The 21,146-nt window shown below is 39.9% G+C and overlaps 1 protein-coding gene across 23 annotated transcripts in view; it reads left to right on the forward strand.

The window, feature by feature from the left end:
- The window catches only part of BAZ2B (bromodomain adjacent to zinc finger domain 2B), a 217,954-nt gene extending 197,525 nt beyond the window's left edge, over positions 1-20,429 (forward strand). For 18 of the 23 annotated variants that reach the window (XM_075180790.1, XM_075180794.1, XM_075180799.1 and 15 more), the window contains 13 exons: positions 106-340; positions 1,663-1,725; positions 1,873-2,017; positions 2,482-3,137; positions 3,943-4,210; positions 8,236-8,391; positions 9,376-9,533; positions 10,425-10,735; positions 11,125-11,260; positions 12,557-12,703; positions 15,821-16,077; positions 17,642-17,785; positions 18,875-20,429. In XM_075180790.1, coding sequence (XP_075036891.1) covers positions 106-340; positions 1,663-1,725; positions 1,873-2,017; positions 2,482-3,137; positions 3,943-4,210; positions 8,236-8,391; positions 9,376-9,533; positions 10,425-10,735; positions 11,125-11,260; positions 12,557-12,703; positions 15,821-16,077; positions 17,642-17,785; positions 18,875-19,028 — 2,830 coding nt within the window. In that variant the 3' untranslated portion in view covers positions 19,029-20,429. The remainder of the gene's footprint in view (positions 1-105; positions 341-1,662; positions 1,726-1,872; positions 2,018-2,481; positions 3,138-3,942; positions 4,211-8,235; positions 8,392-9,375; positions 9,534-10,424; positions 10,736-11,124; positions 11,261-12,556; positions 12,704-15,820; positions 16,078-17,641; positions 17,786-18,874) is intronic. The other 5 variants (XM_075180803.1, XM_075180811.1, XM_075180813.1 and 2 more) reach the window with 1 other exon arrangement.
- Positions 20,430-21,146: the final 717 nt, after the last annotated feature.

Genomic DNA, 21,146 nt, shown 5'->3' on the forward strand with positions numbered 1-21,146 from the left:
ATTTTTGTTGTATTCTTGATTAAAAAAAAGTTAATTCACAGTGTCAATTTCAATTTTGATTTCATTATTTTACTTTGACCTAAATGTGATTTTATTATTTCATAGGCTTAGAATAATACACGCTAAAAAGACAGGGAAGAGGGACTCCATTGCAGGCGCAGAAGGAGGGGAGGAACACCACTCATTGGGAACTCCTACACCTGTCAGGAAACGCAGGAGGAAGGGTGCAGACAGCGACGACGATGATGATGACGACGACGATAGCGATGACCCTGCAGAGGATGATGATGAGGATGATGAAGATAAAAAAGGGAAAAAATCTCAAAGTTGTGATGATGAGGTATAAGAAATAACGGTGTTCAATGTTCTACATACCTGTTGAAAAATGTTAAATTAGGTTCTGAATTCCAACGTTGTGTATACTGTATGGGGAACATGGGGATGTGGCTTCAGTCATAATGTAAAAAGTTTTATATTGTGAAAACAATGCAAGATAGTCACCTAGGCAGAATTACTAGACACTGCAGAGGGTGCATACAACAATAGCTGTATCTTCCCTGGACACTGTCATTAATGGTCCAGCTATCACCCTGATACTGTTCTATATAAGATGGGCACCAGACCTTATTCTTTGCTGGGATTCAATCCAGCGAAATGTGTCTACAGAACAGTCCGCTCAGACACATAGATGTGATCTTGAGGCTGAACTCTCAGCTCATTTTGTCCTTGCGTCTCATAAAGGTGCGCGGAAAATTGAGCAGAGATTCAATATTGCATCTTGCTCTTAATTGAATCTCCCCCTTAGGATTACTACTGCCCAGGAGACAAAGCAGAGGAGTAAATCAACACTTAAGGGCACGGACTGCATAAGGCTGGGTACACACTACAGAAAATTTATCCCGATGCGATATCGTGAACGATTTTACCAACGACTGGGAAAAAAAAAAGTCCCGATCAGCATGGCCGTTCATGTGTACACACTACACATGTTTTACACGACTTATCTTCATATCTGTGCTCTTCATCTGTCATAACCAGCTGCTGAAAAGATCATAACTCTGTAAACTATATGGAGATCTATGGACACTGCTGGGCGTGAGTGCGTACACACTGCAGAATAGGAAGGACATCTTTCCATCGTTGAATGACATTTTTAGTTTGATACGATGTGCCTTGAATCGTTTATCGTTGGAGGGTACACACAAAGGCGATATTGGGCCGAACAGTCGTTTTTACTGTGATTGGCCTGATAATCGTCTGAAAACCCTATAGTGTGTACCCAGCCTAACACTAACACTCTTGTGACCTTGGACACATGACTTAGTCTCTCTGTGTCTATGGTGCAAAAAAAGAACGTAATCTGGACTTGGCGAACTTGAGAAGCAGCTTATTAATGTTCATGAAAATTGGTCATATAGGTATTTTACAGTGAAGTATTTTTAATTTTTGAAATACATTAAATATATTTATTGAGTTAGGGTTGGTTGAAAGCTTCTCTCCAGTTTCAAGGATGGTGCATCTGTAAATGAAAGCTTAGTAGACTAGAAGCTTACAATCTAACTTATCCAAGTTCAGAAAATGTATCCAGAACTGCTTGTGGTTTTGTATAGTCATTTTTTTTACCTGTTTTCTGAAACATACTTTCCGATTTGTTGATTGCAGGATGATGGAGACCAGACAGCTACTGTAGAGGAAATAGAGAAACAGATTGAGAAACTGCTAAAGGTAATTGATAGATTTATTGCGTTTTCATATAAAATGTAAATATTATTTATGATTAAGATTGACACTATGCAGAGAGACATTTTTATTATGTGAGATACTAGATCTGGTTAATATAGGATATGTTTTTTCTTTACTTTGTTTTCACAGCAACAAAACCAGTACAGGAAGAAGTTATTTGAATCTTCCCATTCCTTGCGCTCTATGATGTTTGGCCAGGACCGGTACCGTCGTAGGTACTGGATTCTTCCACAGTGTGGCGGTATATATGTGGAGGGCATGGAGAGTGGTGAAGGTGAGAGACTTAATCAAGAGCTTATTGTTTTCTATTCCCTGGTCTGATATCAGGAGAGACAGACTTTGGGTTCCATTGTATACAGGGCTGAGAAACCAACTTGTCCAGCTTAGCTTAACACGTCTTTATTTATTAAGTAGCAAAGTTGTGAATCACGGAATTCTGATGTATGGAAGAAATTTATTTTAGAAGTTTATCTTTTACTTTGTGAATGCAAAACATTTTTCCTCTTGTATCCAATTAGTGGTTGATAAATTAGCCTCTATCATGACTCCTGGGTGGGAGGGGGTGGCAGCCCTCAGTTCACTAGGAATTAGTGATTTCACTTCTTTGTCTCAGTGATGTCACTAATTCCTAGTGATTTGATTGGCTGCATTCTTACGAGTATTGCATCTGCCACACCCACTCCATTGTGTGCAGGTGACACTTTAATGCAGTATTTGATATGTGTTCCATTTGTGTAGGTCCTGAAGAAATGGCCAAGGAGAGAGAGCGGCAGCGGAAAGCAGAGAATGCCCATATAAAAGAAGAGACGTTTGAAGGCTTTGATGTGAAATCAAACTGCCTGAACTCTGGTAGCGGGGATCAGAAATGTCCCAAGGACAAAGACAGCACCAATTTGTTCCTCCAAAAACCTGGGTCGTTTTCAAAACTAAGCAAACTTCTCGAAGTAGCCAAAATGCCACCTGAAATGGACCTAGCAACCCCAAAATTAAGTGTTTCATCAAATGGCTGCTTCATACCTCACCAGAGTAATGCTAGGAGCACACCCATTAACCTGCAGGCCAGCACTTCCCAATGTAATCCTGAAAAGACAGACTTGAATCCATTTAGCCCTGTTGTCATGGGGTCTGGAAAGTTTCATAATTCTCAAATAATCCTCAATGAACAGCTGCTAAAAACTCTTACCGACAGGAGCAGGCAATGGTTCAGTCTCCTGCCCCGGACGCCGTGTGACGACACTTCAGTAACTCACATAGACTCTTCCACCTCACTAGCTTCTACCAGCCAATCTCAGCACCATTCCCTGTCTCCTTCGCCTGTGCCATCCCCAATCATGAACTCCTCTTCTATACAGAACACAATGGCAGGCAGTCCATTCACCATGTCCCCACTTCAGGTTAGTAGCAGATCCAGTGACTGCTGTCCGGTTTTATACAATAGCATGTTTAGGATTTATTACATATGTCACTAATGGTATCATCAATATCTATTTATTTATATAGCGCCACTACTTCCGCAGCGCTGTACAGAGAACTCACTCACATCAGTCCCTGCCCCATTGGAGCTTACAATCTAAATTCCCTAACATACACAGAGAGAGAGACTAAGGTCAATTTAAAAGCAGCTAATTAACCTACTACTATGTACTAGTAGAAACATGTTCAACCAAGAGAGAGAATTTCAATGTAGGACAAGTCAAGCAACGAGCCATCACCTTGGGAATATATTTCCTCAAGTCTTGCCTGTCAGTTAGTGACTCCCAACATAGGCAGCTGGTATCACTTTACAAGGATCAAGTATATTCTGAAATTTATTATTTGGGAATGTGCAGTTAATGCCGACAGAAAGTGACGGCAGCGATGTTATGTACTGAACAAGTAATGAGAAGGGGGGTAGTCTGCGCATTCTATACACTGTAAGTTTGTGGGGCCCTCTTACTGCTGTCTATCTATTAACCTCCAGTCTTGTTTTATTACTGAATTTGTTCCCAGTTGTAAATCGCTGACACCTAGAATGAATATACTGGTGCAATATAAATAAATGTTAATAATAATAATTCACTACGATGCCTCAGGGATTTCACTGGTTTTTACTGAATTGATTTGCTGTCCTTTTATTAATACTGGTTTGGCCCTAGAATGTCTCATTTCTGTGTGTGCAGGCGACAGTTTAAGTGTTTTAATGTTAATTTATACATCTAGATGAAGCCTGCGTTACCTATGATGGGACTTCAGTTTTGTGGGTGGCCGTCAACAGTCCTTCCAGGAAATCTTCCGCTTTCTTCCCAGATTCCGGGTCTCGGGATTGGATTATCTGAAGGGAATGGCCACCCTTTCCTAACCCCAAATGCTCAGACAAGTAAAAGTGAATCCCCTGTGCCGCACTGTGACAAATTAGTCTGCACCCCATCTCCTGCTGTTGATTTGCCTAAACAGGTGGATTTTCCTTGCCCTCGACCAATCCCAGAAGGTAGGTTTATTATTACATATAATGCTTTTATACCCAGCTTCTTATCTGTGTGTGTGGATGTATATATGTATTGGCCCGTCTTATATGAAGGGAGATTCTGTTTTCAGTAGATTTAAAGATAGGATATCTGTAATGAATAGGAAAAATATCTTCGCACACAAGTTACAACTTTCTGTCGACTCTTTTCCTCTAACTTCCTATATGCTACATTGGGGTTTAGAGCTGGCACGTAGAAGCTGGGCACTTAGTGGTTGACAATTCCAAACTCTGAAGCTCCTTCCCTCTATAACCCTTTATAAACAGAGATTGGGCAACATATTAATATGCTGCCCACAGCAGCTAGGTAAGGGGTTTTTCTTTTTATCTTTATTTTTCTTTCATTTTATTACACTGCTGTTTCTGCAGCTATCCTTCACTCCAGTGAGAGAGTGTATTTTACTCATTGAGAGGAGGTGGAGCTGGGGCCCGCTTCACACCCCTCTCCTCTGCTCTGGTTACATGGAGGAGGGTGCTCCAGGAGGATACCACTACACTGATTATCAAAACAGTAAAGGACAGTCCCAATTAAGCCAGAGCTGAGTAACGTTGGTTTTCAAAATGGTGGGCACACTTCAGAGCCATGAGGCTCCCCTTGCTTCCTTAAGACAGCACTGGGGTTTTGGGTAAGGTGACACCCCTTTGAGAGCTGCTGTTCCTGCTAGGGTCAGTAGAGTTATCTGGGGACCTATCCTGTAGACATGGAGCTCTAATTGAACTGGACCCAAAGGGATGGGCATAACCCTGCTGTAGTACCTCTGCCTTGGTGGGCTTTACTTGACGGGCTTTACCTCAGAAAGGCAAAGTCCACCAGAATTCATATTCACTGAAATTCTGTTCGTGTTATGAAAAACATCTCCCACATTCTGCTAGTTGGGGGTCGATCCTCTTCCGTATGTCATCTAAGGAAGGCTCCTTTATGGGATTTTTCTATCTGGGTAACCTTTTAGGGCTAAAAATCAGTTTTTCCTTGTATTTCCTTGTGAATGATTATGTGTATGTGGGATATTTTTTTATAGGTACTGTTATTTTATGGTATCTGCCAGTGTGTTATGATATATTCCTGAACAACTTTATTGTTCTTTCAGTATCTGTACCAGAATATCATACTCATTCTAGGTGTCAGATTTCTCAAATTGGGTGGTATATCTGTATCCCTTCTACCATGTCACATTAAGGGACCAGTTCCAAATCGATGTCTGGAAAAGGAAAATCTGTAGTTCGTTTTTTTTCCCTGTTCCTGGTGCTAGACAAAACTGCCAAAGTGACAGCAAGTCACAGATGCCCGGTGTATGACTTGCAAAACAGTGTACCGCGGCCCGTGCACTTTTTTTGGGGGGGGACAGCTGAGATGGAAGAGCCTGCTTGGGTGAGATCTCTGGCTCAATCCATTGTTAACTAGACTCACTGGACTTCCTAAAGAGCTGAGTGGAAATCTTTCTTTGCCTTCAGTTTGGCACATGGGTTTGATTTTGTCTTTCCGGAGACTACCGCCCAGTTGTCAACAGATACTGTCTCGGCAGCACATATAAAGCCACCATGGGCTGAAACTTTGGAAATATCTGTTATGGGGTTGGTGTGTGTATATTCTTTAATGACAAGGCTTCTTAATACTCCCACAGCTCAGAGACCGCACACGCATCAACAAGCAACCCAGGTTCAATTCGGGGAGGATTTGGAATTTTCCTCACAAGAAGAGGGTGAACTATTGGTTGAATCAGATTTGGATGATCCGTTAAGATTGGAGGACAACTCTTTCAGGGGACAAGGCATTGACAAACTCATTATTCCGGGTTTGCCACGCTCATAATATGTTAGTCTTGTTTAAAAGGGAAAAGAAGCAGGTTATTTTGTTTTTATCTACATCCCAGCTGTCAGAACTGCTTGGAGAGGCTTGGTCTAAGCCAAACAAGAGGTCTCAGATTCTGCACAGATTTCCTTTTTTCTATCCTTTGCCGACGAGATTGAAAAGTGACAATTACCACCTAAGGTGGATACTTTGGTGGCGCATCTATCAAAATTGCCCACAATACCCACTCCAGGTGCCTCATTTCTTAAACATGGCACAGACCGGAAAGATGAGGGTACATTATAATTCATCTATGTGGCAGCAGGCACTGCGTTATTGCCCTTGTTATCGTCTACTTGGGTCAACAAGTCATTGAAAAATGGTCAGAACAAGTTATTGAAGGATTGCCATATGATGACCTATGGCATAGTTTCTGCCATTGATTGAACATATTGGAGAGGCATCCGGGTACTTGGGTGAAGCAGTCTGGATGCTTCTCTGATTGGTTCTAGGATCTCTGCCTTGTCACTGGTTGCTAGGCAATCATTTTGGCTCAGGTCCTGGGATACAGACATGTAAACCTAAAAGTCTTTGGAATCTCTATCGTTTGAGGGTAGTGTACTTTTTGGGCAATAACTTAACAAAATCATCTACCAAACTATGGGGGAATAATGCTCCTTCCTTCCTGTGAACTCACCTAGAACAAAAGGACCAAGGTTTCGTTCCACTAGTTTCCCACTTAAGTCTAAAGTTTCTGCCTCAAGAGTTCATTCCTTCACCCCACATGGTAGTCAACAGAGGGGGAAGCGGGCATGGGCATTTAAGCACCTAGGTCTTAAGTACTCACAATGGAGAGCCTCCTTTTCATATATGTAGGTGAGAGGCATAATAGAGAGGGGTTATATTCTAGACCTTCAGGTAACTCCACAAAGTCAATTACTTTCCTCCAGCCTTCCAAGGGAAGGTTTGTTGTTGTCCCAGAAGTCTCTTTCTTATGCAAAAGCTGCACAAGTTAAATCGGCCCATCTTGAACCCGATATCCCTAAACACCAATCTTTGGGTGGACAGGTTCAAGATGAAGTCCCAAAGATCCATCATTAATGGCATGGAACACAACTAATTTCTTGCATCCATGGATATAAAAGATGCATATCTTGATTTCCCATTCTGGGAGGGGCAACACAGCCTACTTAAGTTCGCTGTAAAGGATTTATATTTCCAAATCAGGGCTCTTACGTTCAGTTTGGTCAAGGCCATGGCATTGATGTCCACCCTGTTAAGACAAAAGGGAATCACTGTAGTGATTTACTTGGACGATCTTCTCCTCAAGGTAGACTCGACTTGCCTTTTTCAGACTCACCTGCACATCACAGCTCAGTTGTTGGGTGTCTCATGGATGGATCATAAATGATCAAAAATCCAGTCTGATTCCAGCTCAATGTTACTATTGAATACCAGCATGCAGACAGTTATCTGGAGACTCAAGAGAACATTGGTTCTTCTCTGCATAAGCTGATGTGGAAGATGGTCTCTGCTCTCAAGGCAGTGCAGTATGCCCGCTTCCACTCTCAAACCACTCTCTGTCTTGACAGACTCATGAACTGTCTCTTCTGTGATGATTGAAGGCCGTCAACCAGAACAAGGGCCATCATTCTGGGATTGGATGGTAGTGACTGGATGGGGAGCGTCCCCTATGGTCCAGAGAGGGAGCAAAGCTTCACATTGATGTCATAGATGTCAGAGGAGTGACAAACACTTGGACAAGCTCAATCTGTTCTGGAGGGGAGACTGGTCAGAATTCAATAAGACCATGCCATGGCTGTTGCATACATAATTCATGTGATGAAAAAGTCTTTTCAGAATAATGAATTGTCAGTTATAAACTGGAGGTCTGTTGATGAATGGAGGGGCTTAGTGCTCAGCTCCTGTGCGATAGCTCTATACCCCATTGTAGCAGTGTCCCCCTTATGGAACCAGGGAAATGGATTTAACGTAAGTACAAAAATCATCTTTTAATTATAGGGTCCTGAAACTTTTACATATTTATTGTGAATGTTATTACTAGATTGTACTAGCCCTTAACGTCAGAAAGTGAGATAAAATGTCTATCATGAAACTAGAGATAAACTTGTCACTTAACAATAAATGTGAGGACACAATCTATTTAATAGTGTACAACCTGCCATTGTTTTACTGATAGAAATGCTGTTTGGCTGGTGGAGAATCACGGATCTAGAAGATCTAAAATCTTTACTGAAAGTACTTAACCTCCGAGGAATACGAGAGAAGTCTCTACAGAAGCAAGTTCAGAAGCACTTAGACTACATCACCCAAACCTGTCTGAAACATAAAGATCGTAAGTGACGTGCTCCCGAGTGGTGTTCTACTATTACCTAAGGGATGATTTCTTGTCTGTATCTTCACAATTACTTTATACAGCATATTACAGCAGTTTTAGAATTGTGTTATATGTTCTCTCCCTCCTCAATAGCTAAGAACAGTGACGATCTTGTGTGAGTAAATGGGGGCTTGGACCACTGCATTGGGAGTGTGGCCATGGCTGGGAAGATTGTGTGCATGGGCTAATCTGATATTCATGACAATGGAACCTATCGATCCACAAGGAACCAGTGACAGTATTAATGCATGAAGCACAAAGTGGATAGGGAAGGGGGGGGGGGGGGGGGGGTTGGTTATGTATCGGAGCATCTAGGGTACAAATTATATAGATCTTGTCCTGGATATGTGATACAGCTTCGGTTAGATGTGTGATGCTGTATAATAGACCCAATTCTAGCATTTTTTTTTTTTATTAATTATGAATTAGTATTAGGGATCGTGTAGATAAGCGCTATTTCCCTGTGTTTCTTTCACTTTTTCTGTTCTTGTGAGCTTTGTGGGAGGGAGGAACTCAAGTCATGTGTTTTCTGCAAATCCTGAAAGGTTTGCTTTGTGTATGGTATCTTTTCTTCCCAGATAAAATGGAGTGCTGAGAAAAACAATGAATCATCGGTCCCTGTGGAAAGTGGAATCTCATCTTATACAGGCCTCCTAGAGAATGGATGAATAATCAATAACACAGCTTGCACAGTTTTTTTGCTACATTTGTCATCCAGTTTCTAGCAGAACAAGTGTAACCTGATCATTAGTTTAGTATGGGGATCAATGCACAGTATTGCCTGTTAGAGAACGAAATGTTGAAATTACAACAAAATAACCATATTTTGTTTCATAGCGGAGTATCTGAAAGGGTATAGACTTTTAAGTGACATGGCAAAATTAATACAATTATTTATGTAGTATTTGCACTGTTTTTACATAATTCTTCTTCTTCCTATAGCAATCATACTCATGAAAGGACATGAACACTGCGAGCTGACACAAGACTTGGTGGAGAACTGGTGTGTGGAGGATCAGGAGATGGAGGTGGATATTGCCGTTCTTCAGCAGGTGGAAGAGTTGGAGAAGAGAGTAGCCTCAGCTAGTTTACAAGTGAAGGTAAGTGTTCCCTTGTTATATAGCCTGGACCAGAGTTGTAATTGCTGTGTTTAGCTTCTCTCAACTAGAATATGTAATTTGGACCCTTTTACTAACATTGCTGCTAGGTACAAAAGTAGCACTGAAAAATAGCAACCAATCAGCATTTATGTGTTATCTGTTTAGTGCAGGTAAGATAAGATGAAAGCTAGGTGCTGATTGGTTGCTGTGATGCAATGTTGGTAAATGACCTCTGGTCTACATGGAGCACAATCATTTAGAGCGATCTTGTTGGCTTCTCTTAGTGTTTTTTCTGATCCACATTTTTGTTAAATAAAATCCTTCCCATTCGCACATTCTTCTACAATATTATTGGTTCACATTATGATAAAGTTGAATTGCACTTACAATTAAGGGGTTACCAGAAATGTACCTGCTTTTTGTGTTTCATGATAACACATGGCTCCTAAAGAATTGATAGGCTGCGTTCTCATAAATACTGGTTCAACCATTACATACAGGTGATGGATGCACTTTATTGAAGGTAAGGTGGGGTCTCAATGTCACAGAGATCCAGACGTTTGAAATATGAATTCTCCAGCCAGCACTAACTGGCTAAACCGTTTACCCGAATGGATTTCTAGAGAGAGAGATTTAAACCACTTTGGAATGGGGAGGGAAATCAAATATGGGACATCTCATGTCTGGTACATTGGTGAAGGAAGCAGTGAGATCTTTGCCCTTTTTGTAAGTGTGAAAATTCCACAGACTATAAAATGTGTCAGGAGTTGATACCACTCCTCTTATTTCCTGAAATATGCGCCAGACTTTCTCTACTCAGCTGATCAACAAAGGATAAGTATAATAATAATGGATCGTAGAATGTGTACTAACGTTTCTCTTGCTGCTTAGGGCTGGGTGTGTCCGGAGCCTGCTTCCGAGAGGGAAGACTTGGTTTATCATGAACATAAGTCAGTTACTAAATGGCATATGGAACATGATGGAGACCACACAGGAGAGGAAGGAAGCAATTCATACGCTCTAGAACGGAAGAGCGACAACCCTCTAGATATAGCCGTAACCAGGCTGACTGACTTGGAGAGGAACATTGAGAGAAGGTATCTGAAGAGCCCCTTAAGTACCACCATTCAGATCAAACTGGATAATGTGGGCACAGTTACTGTCCCCGCTCCTGCACCATCTATTAGTGGTGATGGTGACGGGTAGGTCATTGAAATTAATATATATATAACCAATTATTGTGCTTCATTGCTCAGTGGAGCTTGTTATTTCCTGCCTGTCCTCTCTGTAGCTTCTCGTATGTCTTTTTACAGATCATGTTATCCTGCATGGTGCTTTTGTTCAATAATTCTTGTTCTCTATGTCAATAATGCTGCAAAGTAAATATTTATATCTTACTCGTATCCTGACTGTGACTAAATTTCTTCGCTCTTCGCCAATCTGTGCTCTGCATTTGAATAATTTGCTTTGACTTTGTACATATTGGCTGTTTATCTATGTTTTGTCATTGCTTGGCTTTCAGTGTGATTGTTACCTATGTAGGATGCCAAAGAACCCCCATTTTTATATAGTATAATTATCTCCACTGCAGGGCGGAGGATGACATTGCCCCAGGTCTGAAGATCTGGAGGAAAGCCCTTTCGGAGGCCAGCAGTGCTGCTCAAGTGTCTCTGTGCATTCAGCAGCTGCAGAAGTCTATCGCGTGGGAGAAGTCCATCATGAAAGTTGTAAGCTCTTAGGGAAAGTCACTCTTAGGGGTATGTTGCCTATGGCAACCAATCAGATTCTAGCTTTCATTTATTTAGTACCTTCTACAAAATGATAGCTAGAATCTGATTGGTTGTTATAGGCAACATCCCCACTTTTTCAAACCCGCAGCTTAGTAAATCTAGCCCTTAGTCCCTTTGACCAAAGATAAAATATTATTTTTGTGTTGTAGTATAGGATACACTGGCAAGTCTCCCTTTATTTTGTCTGAAAAGGTCTTGACACTTAAAGCATACCTGTCACCAAGTCCTCTTGTGTTATGTTTTTGCTTTTTGCACTATATAGTAAGCAAATAAAGAGGGTTCTCTTAAATCCCTGGTCACCCGTGAGAGAGAGCTTGTTATCTAGTGCACATTCTATTATGACAGTTCCTCCCAGTTTCCCATTCGTGTGGGCTGGTTGGAAGCCTGCTCTAAAAAGAGCATAGCCCGTTGCACAAAATGCTCTCTCACTGGTGAGAATTTGGTGACTATTTTACGTTAGGAAATAACGTTATATATTTCTTATCACTCACTGGATGCTGCACATCTCAATAAAGTTATTGACTTTGGGTTGAGTATACAAGCGCAACACTCTATTAGTAATAAAAGAAAAAAAAATTGTAAGAGTTGATAAAATATATACAGTATATATTTCATACCTTGGCACCCTTCCCTGGTTGATGGAAGTAGAATTAAGGTCACCCCAAAATTTACCTAATGTATATCAGCAGCTTAACATTTGTCTTGCAACTGCGGCCCTTTAGCCTTGATGGTACTTTGCATCCATGTGTGGTGACAGACCGTGTATATAGCGTCAATTGTGGAAATTTAAGTACGTGTACAATCTTGTAAAACTGATTTATTTATTTTTTCCCATTGATAATGCCCATAAAAAAATATATATATAATTTCTGCCTTTATATCAAAAGGAATCTCTATCATTAAAAAAATATATACTTTTATTTATACTAAGAAATAAAAATCTGTCCATTGCCAAATAATGAAAATTGGCCTAATCGTGGAAGGGGAAAACCATCCATGAAGTTGAGGAGGGGGTTTAGGAAGGAGGGACATGAGCATGCTGGAAGCACAATTACTAGTTTAGCGTCTAATTACTCTCAATGCCTAGGGTTATGTAGGGTAGTAATACAAACCTATCTTTGTGAGTAGTCATCATCAACATTTATTTATATAGCGTCAGCAAATTCCATAGCGCTTTACAATTGGGGATTCCTATTGTTATGACCACTTATGTATGTTCTATGTGTGTTGCAGTACTGCCAGATATGCCGCAAAGGAGACAATGAGGAATTGCTGCTTTTGTGTGATGGATGTGATAAAGGATGTCACACTTACTGTCATAGGCCCAAAATCACTGCTATACCAGAGGGCGACTGGTTCTGTCCAGCCTGCATCGCTAAGGTAATCCATATTTATGGTGTAAATCACAGTTTTTCTCTTGCATCCATTGGTGGACACTGGAACCATGGGGTAAAGTGGTGGCTGTAGGAGCTCACACTCTTTAAGAAACTTTTCACTGAAGTCTGCGCTTCTTCCTCTTTCTATCCAGTAGCCAGCTGCCACAGGACCAGTGCACCAAAGTTAGGATATTTTGAAATGTATTTTCTTTTGTTATTTTCCTTTATTTAATTTTTAATTTGACATGGCTGCCGGCCATTTGCTTCAGATGTCAGAACGGCGGTAGAGTTTCTGGCAACCCTGTCCAACCAAAGTTCTTTACAAAGATAATGGCAACAATGGCGGTTCGCGAGAGCCATAGGTGTTAAAGCTATCTCTGAATGAGCGATTAATCAAGGCAGAATCTCTGTTTATTCTTCGGGCCATATACAGACAGTTGATGGCCCAGATTTTACAGTCACACGGTTATCAAAAATCCAGTCCTAATCCTATGCTGCAGATGATCTTCCTAGGAAGGTATTTTCTTTGACCCCACTGAGCAGGGAGTTTTCTTACCCAAAGACAAGATTCTCTCATTACAGAGACTAATAAGGTCTCTGTTGTCTCTCAGACAGATCTCTGTTCATCTATGCATACAAATCCTAGGCGTCAACCTTCGAGGCAGTTCAGTTTGCTCAGTTCTATTCAAGAGAATATAGAACTCCTGTCGAAATGGAAAAAATCATACCATCACCTATCCAACCAATTCATCATGTGCCCAAAGATGTGTTTGTTGCTCCTTTGGTTACTCAGGACCAACAACTTCAACAGAGGTCGTCCTTTCAAAATTTGGGACTGGACAATCATAACAACAGATGGTCTTCAAGGCTTGGGGCAATGTCCTTTAGTGCTGACTTCAGAGGCTTTGGTCCCGGGCAGAGTCAAAGTTACCAATCAATGTCATGGAGCTAAGAGTGGTCTTAAATGCTCTTGTGAAAGCTCAGCCTTTTCTGAGAGGAAAGCTGATAAATATGCAATCCGACAATGCCACAGTGGTGGCATAAATCAACAAAAGTAGAGACCAAGAACTCGCAGGAGATGAAGGAAGTCAAGAGGATCGTACACTGAGCGGAATGAAACGTTCCAACAATCTCAACCGTATTCATCCCAGGAGTGGAGAACTGGGATGCAGACTAGGAGACATTTCTAGAAATAGTAGCGAAATGGGTTCAGTCAGATGTTGACATGATGGTTTCTCACTTGAACCACAAAATAGACCACTATTGCTCAAGGACGATAATTCCAAAAGTGTTTCTAGTAGACGCACAATCGATTCTTTAGTATTTCCAACTTGTTTAACTATTGCCTCCAGTAGCAATGCTACCAAGAGTTCTAAAAAAGATGAAAAAGGAAAGTGTTCAGGTGCTTCTTGTAGCTCCGGATTGGCCAAGAAGATTATTATACTCGGGTATTCTGGGAATGGAATAGTGTCCATCATGTCATCTTCTGCTAAGACAGAACCTACTAAGCCAAGAAGCAGTCCTTCATCAGGATTTACTTCAGTTGACTTTTTAAGGGCATGACTGTTGAAGTCATGATCCTCAAGGATAAAGATCTTTCGGATAAAGTGGTAGAAACCATTCTTAAGCTATAAAACCATCTTCAGCAAGGAACTACCATAGGGTTTGGAAAATGTATATATCTTGGTGCAAACAGAAGGGATGATCGGCATCTTTTTTTTTAACTTTCCAGACTGCTTAAGTTCTTACAGGAAGCAGAGCGTTTTGAAGCTTTGTTTCCTAGAAGTTCAAGTTTCCGGATGGTTCGTCTTTTTTCAGAAAAGACTGGCACTGGTTCCAGAGGTACAAAAAGTACTGTATGTTCCTCCTGCGATCTTAACCTAGTTCTATTTCCCATACAACATCCTCCATTTGAAACATTGGATTCTGTGGAAATTAAATTTCTAATTTGGAAAACAGTTTTTCTCTTGACTATTTCTACATAAAGAAGGGTCTTCAACTTGTGGGTTCTCTGTTATAGATCTGCTTACAACATTACACATGACAATAGGGCTGTCTTGTGCACAAAGCCTTCTTTTCAAGGTATTGTTTATATTTAATCTTAACAAATATATAGTTATTCTTAGGCGAACTGTGGACGAATCGGAAAATACAGAAGATCCCCTTTTACTTTTAGATATTGTCAGGACGTTCGAAATGTATCTTCATAGGACAGGCTAGTTTCTGGAACACAGGATCTCCTAGTCCTCTGTGATGCAAGAACAATGGGTTGGCTTACAACCAAATAAAGTATTGCAAGATGGATTACCTTTGTAATTCAACTGGCTTACATAGTAGCAGGTGAACATGTTCCTGAAAATGTGAGAACGCGTTCCACCACGTCGGTGAGTGCCTCTTGGGGGTGGTGTAGCATGGGGCATCTGCAGAACAATTGTCCCAGGTGCCAACCTGGTCTTCTGTCTGTACATTCACAGAGTTCTACATAATCAATGTTTTTGTGCCCAAAAATGCTTGTTTTGAACTAAGAGTTTTACTTACAGCAACTTCCGAGTGTTCCCTCTCATAGGGTCTGTTTTGTGAACTCCTCGTGGTTCCGATGTTCTTCAGTGGATGATAGAGATAAAGGGTTTTTGTACTTATGTTAATCCTTTTCTGGATGCCCAACCCAATTTTTTTGTCCTTTTGTTTGACTTAAATTGCTTGTTAAGGAACTACATTGTCCTCGACATTCTTTCTCCTTCTTCCCTCTTAAGTCATGTCTTCATCTTTCCTGTATTCAAGCTATGTTAGAAAAATAACTGACAGGATCCCAGCTGGACGTAGAGGGAGAGGAACCCAGGCTTCAGTGGAGAACTTTTTAAATGCCCTTTCTCCTGCAGTCATGTCTATACCTCTCTCTATACCCCATGGTTCCAGTGTCCCCCAAAGGACTTCGAGAATAGAATTTAACATAAGTACAAAAATCCCTCTATAGCACTTAGTACACATGCAGTACTGCTGGGTCATACAATCAGAGGTGCAATAACCTTTTCAAAAGTATTTGAACATTTAAGCATTATTTTCTGTTTGTGCTTCTACTAGATTTTTAACCTTATATATACATTTGGGTTTTGTATTGTAGGCGAGTGGACTTACTTTAAAAATGCAGAAGGCCAATCTAAAAGGGAAAAAAAGTTCTGAGCCTAAGAAAGGAAAGAAGGTCTCTGGGGACGCAGAAGACGAGGATGCTGGAGGGGGTTCTACCAAAAAAGGGAGCAAGGACTCTAAGAAAAGGAAAATTGAGGAAAATAGCTTTAGTCCCACAAAACAAGACAGTCCCCCGTCTAAAAAATCAAAAACTGCCACCAAGGATGACTCCAAGGACCTGTCTCTGTGCAGGTAAGACATGTTACCTTCTACTGTGCCTGGTCGGTCAGTCTATCGAAACGATCTAAATAGACAGGCCCCTCGCTCCCGACATGACGTCACTGATGTGAAGCGGTGATCGCAAAGGCACAAATGCACTTATGTGAGTAACTTGTTTAATGTAGGGCTCCTGTAAATTGTTGTCCTTTGCTCATAGGAAACCAGCTGTGGGAAAGTAGATTAGTTCAGGACAATCTACGTGGCCCTATTTTGAAAAGGATTTCTCTATATTCATTGTCTGTACAGTTTTACGTGGACCCAATGGCATCATTTTATGGGCTGAACTAATATCTATCCTACCTATTATTACTAACTAGTGGCACCATCGAAGCACGAGGCCTATGTACTGTAGGCTGAAAAACCACGTGGTTTTTTTTCCCCAAATACTATTTATTTAAGTTACTGTTACAAAGCGTTACAGTATATATATAAATAAATAGATGATGATAATGATGACAGTTATACAATAGTTATAACAGGTTAAGTCTGAACAAAATGTATGAGTACCAACAGGAAGTTGCAAAGCAGAATTTACCAATATTCTAGGGGAAAGGGGAGGAAGAGGGAGAAGATGGGCTTGGAAATGTTAAGGTCTTATGAGCGCCAGTATGAATTAACGGAATCCATAGGTTCATCTGTAACTTTCTCCCACGTAATCTATGAGTTGTTGTAGTTAACATGTTGTTGGTTGCCACGGGTAACATCAGTTTTGGGCACCAGTTTTCATAAAATCTCCTCCACTGTTTGAAATTGCCATTACATATAACCTTGCAAATTAAAGATTTTGTATATAAAGCATTGTCAGTTAACGATGGAAGTGGATAGGGGATCTGTCCAGGGGAAACAGGGACACTTTGGATCTCTACCCTAACCACTGTTCCTTGTGAAACATTAGAGTATTCCGTTGATTTTGAACCACCTGCAAAATCTACACAAACAATTATCTTGTTCCCATTGTCACCGTGGTCTCTTTCTCTAATAATGGTAGCCAAATGGGCCTGCCCTACATTTTTGCATATAGCACTAATCATGATGGGATATCAATTGCTATCTTAACTCAGAAATCACAACTGTGTGGAGCCACCTGCTTTTAATATACTTTGTATACCTGAATTACTCAAGTGTTTTCTTTAGTTTGTTAATTACCATAATAATACCATTCTTTGCAGTACAATACTATATCAGAAATAAAGGTTATGTTATGTTCAAATATTGATTAGCAGTAGAGGGTGCTGGCAATCTACAGGGGGCCAGGGGAAGTGACAGGAGAAGTGAGGCACCAGGTCAAGTTTGGCCACACAAGCGGGGTTTTGAGATGGTTAGTGACATCTGTGTAAAATAAGCAAGGAGACTGGATGATATTATTAGTAGTCAGAACAGTATTCTCTGAAAAGGTGACATTCAGTGAATGAGAAACTGGAGGGAGAAAATGCGACTGTGATTTGCACTAATGCATTCAGCCCCAGGTATACTTAGATCTTGTACCATCAGTGGATGTTGCTTTTTTTTCACTGTACATGTCATTGTGTTTTGTCAGTGCAATTTTATCCGAGATGGAGTCCCACGAGGATGCCTGGCCTTTTCTGCTGCCTGTAAACTTGAAACTTGTTCCAGGGTATAGAAAGGTCATCAAGAAACCGATGGACTTTGCAACAATCCGAGAAAAGCTGAGCAGTGGGCAGTAAGTATGACCTGGTTTGCAGCAATCCTCCGTTTATACAGGAGTGTGCAAGTTATGTTACCTGCCAGGTCAATAAGACTCATTTACTAACCGTAAAAAGTGTGGACCCGCAATGATGTGCGCAAGTACTTGTCCACTTTCCCCTTCTTTTCTTTTTTTCTCCTTTAGTACTGCTGCTGGGTTTACCCTTTATTTATGTCTTTTGTATTTAAAGTGTTTATTACATTGGTCAAAGTGAGCCTAGAAAGTGCAACTTTCTGTGCAAAATGCTTCATATCAAACTATAGGATCAAGGTCGGACCTCTCGCTACATTAATAAAGGGGAACGCCTCCCTAAATGTCCCAACAGTTTATTTAAAGAATTCCCTCCAGCAGAATTAAGTTTAATTTTTCCATTTAAATGCAAAACAAGACACACTGGTACACCTAACCCACACTTAGCATCCCCACTCTTCGCATTGGCCAGTGCAAACTTTGCACTTCCGAAGAGGCCATCTCAGCCGGCAAATCCATGTGCTCACCAATAAAAGAGAGAGTGTGTGTGCAAAAAATCTTGTGATGTCACCGATGAGCATTTGTACACTACAAGTTTGTACTTTCATGACCCTTAATGGGTTGTTGTTAAATCATCAATTCAAATTCTTTATGCCAACACCGATTAGGGGGTAGATTTATGAAACCGTCTAAAAAGGAAAAGTAGAGGTGTTGCTTATAACAACCAGATAAATGTACTAGATAAGTGATCGCTAGAATCTGATTGGTTGATATGGGCAACACCTCTACTTTTTCCATTTAGACATTTTGTTAAATCTACCTTTAAACCTCATTAATAAAGGGGGAATTATCTTCTAGTGTGGTTACAAATTAGATTAGAGACAGGTTAGTGTGGTTAAAAATAATGAAAAAGGACACTAATGTCGCTTCGTATGGCAATTGTTCATATATATATATATATATATATATATATATATATATATATATATATATATATATATGGAACAGACAACAATTATATATATGTATGTAACAGGCTGGGTGATGCAGATTTATACAGTGTAAATGTGAAAATTCTTTCATACATCTCTCCAGGTATCCAAACTTTGAAGCTTTTTCCCTGGACGTGAGACTTGTTTTCAACAACTGTGAAACCTTTAACGAAGACGACTCCGAAATTGGTAGAGCTGGCCACAAAATGAGGATACATTTTGAAAAAAGATGGACAGAACTTTTCAGCATGTACTGAAACCATTCAATGATACTATATCCCAATCGTCGGATAACAAGACCAGCAATGTGAACGATCTCTAGACACAAACAATAGAAAATTCCTACAAATTGAGGCGTCATTATAAAGACACATCACTCCTACAAGAACCATAATACTAGTCCTTTTTTTTTTTCCCCCCGTTGGTCTGTGCGTTTTATCATCTACTACTATATCGTAGTACGAGGACGTGCACCCAAAGAATCTTAATAAATAAATAAATAAAATAATTAAAAAAAGGGTGTTTATAGTGCAATAGTTATTAAAATGTATCAAAACGCACTGATTCTTCAACCACCAGAGCTGTACTGAGGAAATGGCTATCCATTCCCTTTCAATAAATATCTATTTTATTGTTTAATATTATTTTTGTTTATTTTTGTATTACTTTGTAGCTTACTGTTAGTGAATGTATTTAATTTTATGAATTATTTATGATTAAACAGCAGACAGAATCTTCGTTTTCTGTGAAAAGGAAGACTAGAAAAATACAATGTTGCTTTAAATCTTGAAAATAGAACGAGAATGTTAAAATAATAAAAAAAATAAAAAATAAAAAAACAAACCAACCAACCAACAAGCCAAGTGAAACTGTTTACACAGACGTGCTGAAGCAGCACCGACATGGAACTGTAAAGTTACAAGTACATTTATATGAATATATGTTGCTGCATCACTCATATAGTTACGTTGTATTTCAAGATGGTGAATACAAGCTGAGAAATATGTATATACTGTTCACTATTGTTTAAACCTGTATGATGTGTGTATATTATTTGCAGGCATTGGTTATGATGTCTGTTTTAGAAGGACGGTAGCATTTTATTTTAGTCAGGTGAATATTATGACCTATATCTTGTACAATATCCTCTATCAACACTGTGGAGTCTCCCTATTATTGGTAGTGCCTGCCTTTAAAACAGGGTGTAGGGGATATGTTTTATTATTTGATTATTTAAAAACAAAAACAAACAAAAAAATGTTTTTATTTTTTATTTTTTTTATTTTTATTTTTTCTATTTTTTTGTTATATGATTTGAAGCCAAGTAGGCCTAAGAAAACAAAGTATAACCATTTGTATCCATGTGAAATTAAACGTGTGACAAATTTCCTACACACAGTATTTTTTCATAGATGCATTTCCCTTCATTTGCCTCGCCACAGAAATGGTAATAAAAATAATAATACAACAAAGGCGTTTGTAACCACTGTGTTTTATCTACTGTGTGGTATGGTGGCCTGGTGGAGGCAAAGAGATCAGACATTTTTTGTACCAATTGTACTTGAAGTTGTTTTATTTAAAACAAAAATGTTGTGAAAAGGGTAGTTTTTTTCACTAGTTTGTGTGGCACGGATACAATAAAAGACTGTTTTGCAATATTTGTTTGTCTTTTATTTTTTTGTTATTCTTTACTGTGTTTTCATTATTGCCTTATGTATTTATACACTGAATAGGGTTGTTCTATTCACTGTGTTGCTAATAATACCGTACCATCACTCAAGTGTATTTATTTGCAGAGTGGAATTACTATTTTTTTTTTATACATAGTAGATGAGATGGACAACTCTCCTGACAATCCACTCAACCCGCTGCTGACAGGTAACACGTTGTCATTGTTGGCTCATGATGTGTGATCAGTGGTCGTCTGATCCTATTTGTTACAACAGCTAATCCACTTGTTTTTAGCTGACCATGTATTTAGTTTGACTTGTGCTGTTTACATACAGTTACATGTAGTAATCGGTGTGTGATACCAGTGTGACCTGTGTATAGTGATCATTGTGGATCAGGTGTGTGATATCAGTGTGACCTGTGTATAGTAATCATTGTGGATCAGGTGTGTGATATCAGTGTGACCTGTGTGTAGTGATCATTGTGGATCAGGTGTGTGATGTCAGAGTGACCTGTGTCTATTGAGTGTGTGATGTCCGTGTGTCTTGTGTAGAGTGCTCGGTGTGTATATGGTGTGTGATGTAGGTATATGACCTGTGTAGAGTGATCAGTGTGTATCCTGGTGTGTAATGTAGGTATGTGACCTGTGTAGCAAGATCAGTGTGTATCTGGTATTAAAGTCATTTTGTCGCTTACAAATAATC

The sequence above is a fragment of the Mixophyes fleayi genome, chromosome 7 (assembly GCF_038048845.1).
Source record: "Mixophyes fleayi isolate aMixFle1 chromosome 7, aMixFle1.hap1, whole genome shotgun sequence".
Lineage (NCBI taxonomy): Eukaryota > Metazoa > Chordata > Amphibia > Anura > Limnodynastidae > Mixophyes > Mixophyes fleayi.